Source organism: Ictidomys tridecemlineatus, chromosome 15 (genome assembly GCF_052094955.1).
Source record: "Ictidomys tridecemlineatus isolate mIctTri1 chromosome 15, mIctTri1.hap1, whole genome shotgun sequence".
Classification (NCBI taxonomy): domain Eukaryota; kingdom Metazoa; phylum Chordata; class Mammalia; order Rodentia; family Sciuridae; genus Ictidomys; species Ictidomys tridecemlineatus.
The window spans coordinates 11633817-11645002 of NC_135491.1; the positions used below are offsets into that span (position 1 = coordinate 11633817).

At 50.2% G+C, this 11186-nt stretch overlaps 2 protein-coding genes across 2 annotated transcripts; one reads left to right on the forward strand and one right to left on the reverse strand.

Annotated features, from left to right (window-relative positions):
• Positions 1-381: 381 nt before the first annotated feature.
• On the reverse strand, positions 382-10219 carry LOC110599473 (uncharacterized). Its single transcript, XM_078031951.1, has 2 exons — positions 2483-10219; positions 382-2071 (listed from the first exon to the last, which is right to left on the reverse strand). Exon 1 carries the CDS (start codon positions 8104-8106, stop codon positions 6445-6447), a length of 1662 nt encoding a protein of 553 aa, XP_077888077.1. The 5' UTR covers positions 8107-10219; the 3' UTR covers positions 382-2071; positions 2483-6444.
• Positions 6352-11186, forward strand: Znf428 (zinc finger protein 428). The gene is made up of 2 exons (XM_005338185.5): positions 6352-6485; positions 10549-11186. The coding sequence occupies exons 1-2, from the start codon at positions 6410-6412 to the stop codon at positions 11046-11048; spliced, it is 576 nt and encodes a 191-aa protein (XP_005338242.2). The 5' UTR covers positions 6352-6409; the 3' UTR covers positions 11049-11186.

An 11186-nucleotide genomic window follows, 5' to 3' on the forward strand; every position in this document is an offset into this window, starting at 1 on the left:
ACATCTGGGTCGCAGATCTCTCCTGTTATTTGCATTCAAACAACTCAGCAGGGTGGGTATGTGCCTAGAAGTGCTCTGTGAGTTTTTCCAAGGACAAGGGTCATGCCCCCTTCCTTGGACAAGCTTTGAGGTAGAAGCTTTTTTCAAAAATGGAGTCACATCAGTTTCTCAAGCACCAATCTGAAGTTTGATCCTGCTCTAGGTACTGAGCACCTAAAATGAAGACTCCATTTTTACCCTCATGAAGTTCTCCTGAGGAAAACAGACTATAATTGAGGAATTATACAATGTCAGATTGTGATAACGACCATTAAAGAAAAATTGTAGCTGGGCCTGGTGATACCGCTGGTTACCAGTATTAACACTAGAGAAGCATGCGAGGCAAGTATATAAAGCAGGGTTTATTTAAAAGGGTAACATAGACCTCTCCTTGGAGGGAGCAGGGGGCCCGTAGCTGGTATCCGGGTATCCCCAGAAGCAAGGGTGTTCTGCCTTTTTTTAATAGCTCTTAGGCTTCCTTTGTTCTCCTGCTCTCTTTTCCTTCTCTCCTAGACGTTCAATGAGATGGCCAAAAGGTGAGAAGCAGGTGGGCTAAGTTGGAGTGATCTGGGCTGGAAGGTGGTGTGATTAACAACTCCCTGTCGGGACAGGTTACCTTAACAACAGGTTTGAACAGGGGCAGATTATCTTGATAACAGTGGAGGAAGGGCTCTAAAGGCGTTAACATTTTTTTAAAAAATATTTATTCTTAAGTTTTAAGTGGACACAATATTTTTATTTTACATCTATGTGATGCTGAGGCTCAAACCCAGTGCCTAGTGCATGCTAGGCAAGCGCTCTACCACTGAGCCACAACCCCAGCCCTCTCCCCCCGCATTAGCATTTTAATAGCTCTCCAACTTTCTGGACTCAAATTGGCCTCCTTGATCCTACCTGACTCAATTTACCTGTTATACTGACTGCCTGTCTAATTCTGGCTTCAATGGTGGCAGAGCTATTCAGGAGGCTGAGGCAGAAAAAGCCCAAGTTCTAGGTCGGCTGGCAATTTAGGGAGACCCTGTCTCAAAGAATAAAAAGGGCTGAGGTTGTGGATCAGGAGTAAAATGCTTCTGGGCTCAATTCCCAGTACCACCAAAAATAAATTTAAAAAATAATATGTAGAGATGTGCAGTACCATTTTAACACGTTACTATGAAAACTTAAATTATACAGCAGTAGAGAGAACAGGCCTTTCGCTCCAGTTTCAACAAACAGTTGAAAAAGCAAGGCCAGTCTTGCTTCGTTCAAACTCCAATCTGAAGATGCTGTTATAATCAGGGAAAGCCTCTTAAGTTGACATGTGTTTCAAGATAGGAATTGTGAGCACAGCTATTAAAAGATCTGATGAAAAAGCATTTTCAGGCAAAGGGAACAGCAAGATCAAAGGCGCAAGATGGTAAAGAGATTGGCTATCTAAAGTCAAGTGGAGCTAGACAGGAGTGGATAAAAAAGGAGGGTAGGTGAGGCCAGAAGGAGAAATAGGGCCAGACCACGTGACAGACCCTGAAGCTATGATACATGAGTTTAGGTTTTGTTTGTTTGTTTTAAGTTGTAATGGGACTCCATGGAAGAGTTTTAAATTGCTGTGTGACAAAGTTATTTCTTCCTAGAAGGCTGGAACCTTGCAACGGCTTCCTATACTCAGAATAAAGTCTAAGCTCTTTAAAATCGCCCGTAGAATTTCCCTTTCCCTTCTCCAATCGTGTTTCAGGGACAGTAAGCTGCTTTCACTTCTTCAAACTATGCAATTGTTGTTGTTGTTGTTTTGCCTGCCTCTGGGCTTTTGACCTTGATGTTCCTTCTGCCAGAAAGACTCCCATTCTAGTTGGCACCTATTCTAGTTGGCTTAAAAATCACCACCTTTTGGAAGTCTTTCCAGTATCCCAGGCTGAGGCCGGCGCTTCTTCTGGCACCCACAGCTTCCTATGCGCCAACCATTCCAGGTGTGACCCTTTTAGGTAGTAGTCTAATTATGTGTAGATCTTCCGTTGACCATAGCGCCACAAAGATGGGGCCAGATCTGTCCTATTCACTGCAAAAAAAAAAAAGTGTTCACCAGCACACGCCTGGCACAAAAGAGATCAATAAATATTTATCCTGCTTGGAGGGGTGTAAAGATTGATAGGGATCATGGCCCTTGCCAACTGTCTTCGGATGCAAACTGATACCCAACTAAGACAAGATTTAGCCACTTGGCACTAGTCTGCAGTTCCTAAACGCATGCGCTTTACTCAAGGGACCCCCCCCATATGCTAATCACTGCGCTCCAGAGTACAGCCTCTCCCAGGCATATGCAAATCACTCCTTCCAGTGCGGGAGGCCCTCCTTTGTCCCGCGCTAGGATTATGTAAATGAGAAGGCCTCGGATCCAGGATCCCGGCCGAGTGGTCGCCCTCCACCCACAACGCATCCCATTTTCATAAAGCGCGTTCCAGCTACGCACACGCACGCGCGAGCCCCGGAGCTTCTCGATCCTTCAGGCCGCGGACTGTACCAAGTAAACGCGGGCAGTGAGGGGCAAAGCACGGCAACCCGTGCGCGGGTTCCCTCCGTGGCCCGACTCGGATAGCCCCTCTTCCCACAGCGCGACAGGAATGGTCCGTCTGGCTGCGCAAGCGCCCTAGGCTCCTCACGCCCCTTGCTCTCCCTCCTACTCTGCTTGCAACGCAGGCGCAGAGTCTGGGCGTGCAGCCGCCACCGCCGAGCCGGAGCTGGGGCCGCCAGCCCCGGTGAGTGTCCGCGGTCGGGGTGCGCGGGGCATGCTGGGAAGCGGGCGCTACGGCCCCGCTGCATGATGGGAGCGGCGGCAGCCGTCACCGAGGAGCCTGCAGCGGTCTTGAGCCGTGATGACCTGAGGGCGAGACCCGGACTCCTTTCCTTCCCCTACGCGGCTCCGCACGCTCCTGGGGCATCCTGGGAAAGCCAGCACTGCGTCTTACAGCGTTGGAGTCGGTCTGCTGGTCGTTATAGGCCTGGTGTATCCTGGGAAGGATTTCCCTAAATCCCTGTGGGGGTCCGGTCCCTTTTGTCCTGCGCCCTCTACTGAGCATCCTGGAAGTCGGCAGTGCTTCGGTGTGGGGCGTCTTGGAAGGTGGTCATTATAGGCCCGAAGCATCCTGGGAAGAATTGCCGCAGAGCATTGTGGGGACTGGTCCTTATTGTTTTGTATGAGGCCCTTGCCTTGGCATACGTGCTAGTGCGTTCCTGCTGTTTTCAGGCGGGCCGTTCTGGGAGTAGGTTGTTGTAGGCTCAGGGCATTGCTGGGTCCAGGTCACCAATTTTGCCTGTGGGTTGTGACGGAGCTTTATTTATACTCCTTTAAGATCTTGGGAACCAATCTGACCACCATAGGTGTTGTAGGAGTGTGACTTAGGTGCTTAGGATTCCAGAGTATGGGATACTCCGAAAGGGCCTTGTGTGATGTGAGTTTGGGGAGGGGTGGGCTGGAATGGTGGGCGTTGTCTTCAGGTAACCTCATGCGAGGTCCTGATTGTCCCTGTTGTACCGGTTGCCAGATAGAATTAGAATGTCCAGTAAAATTTCAGATAAATAACGATCTTAGAAAAGTACAAGGGTGCCACAGCCTGTGAACTCGGCTACTCAGAAGGCTGAGGCAGGAGGATTGCAAGTTCACCGCCAGCCTGGACAACTTAAAGAGACCCTGTGTCAAAAAAGAAAAGGGCTCAGTGGCAGAGCATACCTGGGTTCAATCCCTATAACCCACTCACCTGTACCCCCCAAAGATGAAGACAGAAACATCATCCCAAATATTGCATGAATATACATATATTAAATAATTCTTATTTATCTGAAATTCACATTTAACTCGGTGTCCTGTTTTTATTTGCTAAATCTGTCATTTTTTTCTAGGCATACGGTAGAATTAGAATTTCCTATATATATATTTTTTAATATTTATTTTTAGGCAGACAAAACATCTTTGTTTGTATGTGGTGTTGAGGATCGAACCCAGGCCGCATGCATGCCAGGCAAGCGCGCTACCGCTTGAGCCACATCCCCAGCCTAGAATTTCCTATATATACTAGGGTATTATAAAAACTCTTCTTTGCCAATTTTTAATTCTCTCTATCCTTACAAACTCAGATCCAGGTATCTTTGTGACACTGGGGCTTGAACCCAGGGGCTTTCGAATACTGAGCTTCATCCCCAGCCCTTTCATTTATTTATTTATTTTTTAAAGAAGGAATTTTTTTTTTTAGTTGTAGCTGGACACAATATCTTTAATTAATTATTTTATTTTTATGTGGTGCTGAGGATCGAACCCAGGACCTCGCCCGTGGTAGGCAAGCGCTCTACCGCTGAGCCACAACCCCAGCCCTAGAGAGAATTTTTTAATATTTTTTAGTTTTCGGCGGACACAACATCTTTGTTTGTATGTGGTGCTGAGGATCGAACTTGGGCCGCACGCATGCCAGGCGAGCAAGCTACCATTTGAGCCACATCCCCAGCCTCCCAGCCCTTTTAAAATTAATTTTGAGACAAGGTCTCTCTTAAGTTGCAAAGGCTAGCCTTGAACTTTTCATACTCTTGCCTTAGCCTCCTGAGTAGCTGGGATTACAGGCATGTGCTATTGTGCTCAGCTTCCAATTATCTTCTTTAGGAAGTTCTCCTGCCAAGTTTCATCTTTTTCCAGGCTTCAGTGTGATCTTAAGTCCTTAGCAATGAACTTGACCTCTGGGCTTTGAAGACAGGTATTTTCCACCATTGTATCCCTAGTGCCTATCACAGGCTTTGTCATATAAGGGGATTTGCCAGCCCCTTCACTAACTGGCCCAGTGTGGCTCTCCACCATTAGGGAGTGCAGTAGGAGAAACAGAAAGTACTATCTATGTTTTCAGCGGGGTCTTTTGGTAAAGAGGAAATAAAAGAGAAGGATTAGGAATGTCTCGCTGGGAGAGGCAGAGTGTTTGGTCTGGGAAGAAGCGTAGAGGTTCTTGTGTTTGTAGTAGGCTTTGAAGGGTGAAAAGGAGATCTCCAGATCTACAGGGGCCAAAAAGGACATTCCAGAGGGTGCACCAAGACCTCAGATGTAATAAGACCTGGTGTGCACAGGGAGAGGTGAGGAGCCTGGGATGGCTGGAAGTTCATGGAGTTCCTGTCACATACCAGCAATTTGTGAGTCTACCAAATCTTCAAAAAATCTCTTGAGCCATCAAAATCATTTTATGAGAGGTAGGATGACATAGCTTCAAATCCTAGTTTGACCACCTCCCAGATGTTGTGACCTTGGACTACTCATTTATCCTCTACCTCACCTTCCTCATCTGTACAAAGAAGATAATGTCTCAACATGGTTTGGAGGTTTGTGTAAGTCAAGGCCTAGATACCTCTTTCATACAGAGAAGGTAGTTAGGTCCTTTGCTTAAAGCTCCCTAGCTAAAGAGTGACAGATGTAGGATACTTACCTAAACACTTCTCTTGACACTTGATACACAGCTAAGGCTGACATTCACAAACTAGTGCAACCGTATCGATTGCTTAATTTTTTTTAAATGCATTTTACCACTGAGCTACATTCCCAGTCCTTTTTATTTTTTTATTTTTATTTTTTAATATTTTTTTAGTTGTAGTTGGACACAATATCTTTATTTTATTTATTGTTATGTGGTGCTGAGGATCGAACCCAGCGCCTCGAACCTGCTAGGCGAGTGCTCTACCACTGAGCCACAACCCCAGCCCCATTTTTAATTTTTTTATTTGAGACAGGATCTCATCAAAATGCTGAGAGTCTTGCTAAATTGCTGAGGCTGACCTTGATCTTGTAAACCTCCTGCCTCAGCCTTCTGAGTCACTGGGATTACAGGTGTGTGCCATGCTACCCATCTTCAGTTGTTTCAGTTTTGAAATACCAAGCACTCTGTATCCCTGACTACCACTTTGGATCCTCTTCCAGCCCTGGACCTCCCCACAATCCAGCTCCAAAAGGGTTTATGCCTGCCCCACTCTTTAATTCTGATTAGTACGCCTATGCCAGTATCTACTGTTAAGTATACGGAATGTCACCCTTTCTACCCCATTGAATAAGAAACACAAAACAGTCTCATTGCCCAGATAAGGAAATTAAGGTCTCCAGAGGGGCAAGAGCTATAGCTGGGGCTCTGAAGACAGTCTGAGACAGAGCCTCACCCCAGCACTTAGCACACAGTGGGACTTGGAATGGGGACGAGCACTATGTAAAAATTTATTGAGTCACCACAGGCCTTTCCTTTTCCCTGTCCAGCATCCCTCTCTATCTGCCAACATCCTGTATTAGAAGAATTGGTGGCCGGAGGTGTGACTGAAGAGCTGGCCGGGAAGGGACACTGCCCAGCTGCTGCTCTTCTCCTGTCTCCCATCCCCCCCCCTGGCCATGACAGAGACTCGGGAGCCAGCTGAGACTGGGGGCTACGCCAGCTTAGAAGAAGATGATGAAGACCTCTCCCCAGGTGAGATGGCTTTAGTGGTAGGAGCATTGTCTTGACTATTGTCCTGGCCTAGGGTTTGGGCTCCACTGGGAAATTTTGATTGGGAGCGGTTCCTTGTCTTGCTATGTGTTCTGTCCTGACTGGAAGTTCTTTTCCTGCCAGGAGATATCTTCACACTGAGACTCTTAGAAGTTGTAGGTTGGCCAAGATCTTTCTTCCTCCTGGTGGTTCTAGATTGGCTGTGATCTGACTCCTTGCTGGAAGTTCTAGATGGGCTAAGATCTCTCTCCTTGCTGCCACTTCTAGAATGGCTGTGACATCTTTCCTCACTGGAGGTTCTTGACCAATTGTGACCTCTTTCCTTTCTGAGGTTCTGACTTTTCTTCCTCCTCTGGGTTCTAGACTGACTGTATCTTCTTCTTTGTCTGGGAGTTCCCTTCCAGTTGTGACTTCTTGCCCTACTATGATTTCTCTTCCAACTGTGACTTCTCATCCTGCTGTGGGTCCTCCTCCGACTGTGACTTCTCGTTTTTCTAGGGGTTTTAGATCCGCTATGACTTCGGGTCCTGCTGGGGGTGCTGGACCGGCTGTGACTGTGGGTCCTACTGGGGGTGCTGGACAGGCTGTGACTCCAGGTCCTGCTGTGGGTGCTAGAGAGGCTGTGACTTCTTGTCCTTCTGGGGATGCTGGACTGGCTGTGATTTCGGGTCCTTCTGGGAGTGCTGGACTGGCTGTAATTTCGGGTCCTTCTGGGGGTGCTAGACTGGGTATACTTCTTGGTCCTCTTGGCCACTTCAGTTTGGCTATAACTTGGTTCCTTCCTGGGGGCTGCCATCTGACTAGAACTCTTCACTCTCCTTGTTGGTGTTGGAGACTGGCTGTTGCCCTTCCCCTGAAAGGGTGTTCTAGTTGGGCTGTAACTCTTTGAGCGGCTGGGGGTTACAGGCAACCTGGAACTGTTCCCCACACCTAAGGCTTCTTGTGGGCCGTAACTCTTTTTCCTGCTCATATTTTTAAGCTGGCTGTTGCTCTTTTCCTGGGTGTTGGTTCTAAGCCGGCTATAACTGTTGTCCCGACTCCATTTTGGATGGGAAGTAGGAGTTCTCGCCCTTTTAGCTAAGCCTGATTTGGTACCATGAGTTCTCATCCTGCTAGGAGTGCTGGCCCTGCTGGGTGATCTCTTAGAGCTGCGACTGCTCCTTCTGCCAGGTGTGCGGCCCCGGCTGTGCGTGCCTTTCTGATGATGGTGTTTTGTGCTGCTGGTCTTGCTGCCTTTGCTGGTCCTTGTGTCGGTGCTTGCCCTACTGGGCGTTCTTACCTTATTGCGGACTTGGGACTTGCTACGGGACTGGTTAGAAGTGGCCGACTTTGTACTTGTTGATTTGGTGGACTTGGAACTACTTGGGCTCATGACTGAGTTGGGGGATGTTGATGGCTTGGGGGCTACTGAGGAGGTGTTGGGCATTGCTGATTTGGTGACCTTCAAGGAGGCAGGAGATATGGGAGCCGTAGCAGGCATGGAGGATCCAGTAGAAGCCACAGACGTGCTGGGCTTTGAGGATCTCTTAGGTGAAGGCATGATGGGTGCAAAAGGGCTTGTGGTCCTAGAAGCCATGGTGGACGTGCAAGACCTGGTAGCCATGGACAGTGACCTGATTGCCTGTCATGGGCCCACTGTGTGAAGTCATAGTGGGCACTGAAGCACCTGGAGGATGGACACTGTGAAGTCAGGCGTGAGAGAGCGGGAGGGATCCTGGTCCAAAGTTGGAGATGTTGCCACCGTTTTGGAGCTATTCAGCAAATGTCTCAGAGACAGACATGCTCAGCATTGCTGGAGACAGGGAAGAGTTGGTGATAGCTCTAGCCCTTCCTCGAAGAGTCTTCAGCCTTCAGACCTGCTCAGCCACTGCCCAAGGTGGTCAGAGTGTGATAGGGTCCAGTGGTTGAAGGAATCCAGTGAACAAACATCAACCACTGGGGGCTGGGTGAACTTTGCAGAGGAGGTAGCATGTGAGCTGGGCCTTGAAGAGGAGCAGCTGTTGTCCACAGAGCAGGATAGGGTCCCTAGGGAGGGAGGTCAGGGCTCGGGCCACTGTCAGCCATTGACCTGCACGTCCTCTGCTAGACAGTGGTGGGACCTGAGGTCAGAACTGCCCTTGGGGGGTCCCCAGTCTGATGGGGGAGACATATGAGGTTCTGGAAGCTGCACTCTAAGGACAGTTATGAGGAACCTTAGGTGGGGTAGCCAGGGCAGAGTGAGTTTGGGAGAGACCCCTGGATGGTAGCTGGGGGAATCAGGGTAATGGCTTCAGGGAGAACAGCCCATGCTGGGTCCTGAAAATGACTAGGTGACCAGGTGGAAAGAGTCGGGGACAGTATTCCAGGCACAGGGATCAGTACACATCAAGGCCTCAGGAAACGTTTGGTAAACAGCAGGATGTAGCAGGATGGGGCACGAGCAGCCAGAGCTGTGGGAGGCTGTTCAGCAGGTATTCGTAATCTGTTCTGGGCTGGTGAGGACAGGGACCCAGCAGTGAGCCACACAGGACTGTCCCTGGTCTGGTGGGGATGGAACCTGGACACAAATGCATAGCCCTTTGGGCTCAGAGCTGGGGACAGCTGGGACAGCAGAAGCGCAGTAGAAATGGTGATTAGCTGCCTGGGGTGAGGAGGTCTGGGATAGTGTCACCAAAGAAGGAGCCTCCTCCTGGAATCTAGGGCAGGATATTCATAGCAGAGGGAAGAGCCATGTTTCAGAAGAGGCCTGGAAGATGGATGCAAAGGTCTCTCTTCCACAAACATGCAGGCACAGACAACGCTAGATGTCACGCCTCACGGTGAGCCTTGGTCTCTGCTCTCAGGAACAGACGATGCACGCCCCACAGGCATGTGCTGCGAGCAGTGAGACGGGTATGAAAGAAAAGTAGAGAAAGGGACAGAGGGAGGGCTGGGAGGACTGCTGGTACACAGGGAGTTCCTGAGAAGGTGACAGTGAGCAGAGTCGAGGAGAAGAGGGAGTGAGTGTGGTCTCCAGCGAAGGCTCTGAGGTGGGTTCATACCGGGGGTGTTGAGAGAGAGCCAGGAGCCCACTGTGGCTGGAGAGGACAGAAAAGGAGATCAGAGAGGTGCCAGAAGGCCTGTGGCCGCTGTTCTGTTTCGGGCAGAGCACAGGTGCCCTGGCCAGCTCCGAGGAGGTAGGGTCCTTGGGCAGTGGATGAGGGTAAAGTCGGTGCTGCCCCCAAGAGTCCTTGGGCAGGGCCCTCCCTGGCAGTCGAGGAAGCCGCTGTTTCCCTGTCATCGTGGGGTTTGCTCTGCATGAGCACCCCCAGACCACCTGCTGATAACACCCTTTCCTGTATGTCAACTTCAAAATGTCCCCTTTTCTTAAACCTAAACTTGTCCTAGGTATGTCCTTCCTACCCACGAAATCACCACCATAATGTATCTACACTTAGAAAAAAATGTATCTCCTCCACCTGACCACATACATCCACATACATCCACATACATCCACACACATCCACACACATCCACACACATCCACATACATGCTTATGTGTGTATGGTTTCTTCCCCAAATGATGTTATGTGTGTTTTAATTTGTTTAACTCCCTGTCAAATGCGGTGGGTGTTGGCCAGCACCTATGTAGCTCTCCGTGTCAGCCGAGAGGAGTCCTGCTGCTCTGTGCCTCACGTTCCACATTTATCAGGTGGAGTAACAATGGTACCCTCCTTCCAAGGGTTGCTCTAAGGCTTTGCCGTGTGTGTGTGTGTGTGTGTGTGTGTGTGTGTGTGTGTGTGTGTGTAAATAAAGAGCAGGACTTTTAAAATATCGGTGAATGCTTTATTGTTGCCGCTAACCCCACTCCACTCCAGACATGCTTCTTGCTAGACATTCATTCTCTGGACACACAGATATGGAGCATCTACTGTGTGCCAGGCCCAATTCTGTGCCCGAGGCCCCATCTGTGGAGAAGGAAGATCGTGCCAGGCTGCCCTCTCCATCCTACAGATCTGAATGGGGGCAGCTGGGCTTAGCCCTCTGTCCTCTGACACCACTCTCTCCCCTCGTCTGTCCTGACAGGCCCTGAGCATTCCTCTGACTCCGAATATACTCTCTCAGAGCCGGATTCTGAAGAAGAAGAAGATGAGGAGGAGGAGGAGGAGGAGACCACTGATGATCCCGAATATGACCCGGGCTACAAGGTGAAGCAGCGCCTTGGGGGAGGCCGGGGAGGCCCGTCTCGCCGGGCCCCCCGTGCAGCCCAACCCCCAGGTCCCCCAGCCCAGCCTTGCCAGCTCTGTGGCCGCTCACCGCTTGGGGAGGTCCCACCGGGCACCCCACCTTGCCGGCTCTGCTGCCCTGCTACAGCTCCCCAGGAAGCACCAGCCCCTGAAGGGAGGGCCCTCAGGGAGGAAGAGGAGGAGCCACCCCGAGCTGGGGAGGGACGGCCAGCTGGGCGGGGGGAGGAGGACGATGAGGAGGAGGAGGGCACTTACCACTGTACAGAGTGCGAGGACTCCTTTGACAACCTCGGCGAGCTCCACGGCCACTTCATGCTGCATGCCCGGGGTGAGGTGTAGGCAGGGAGCTGGGCAGAGGGGTGGGGTGGGAGGAGGGGGCTGAGGAAGCCAGCTGGTCATGGGGAGTGGGGTACCGCTGATCTGTGTTGTCTTAGTAGTAGACATGTGAAGGCCGGAATAAAAGGCAAATTCTGTGTG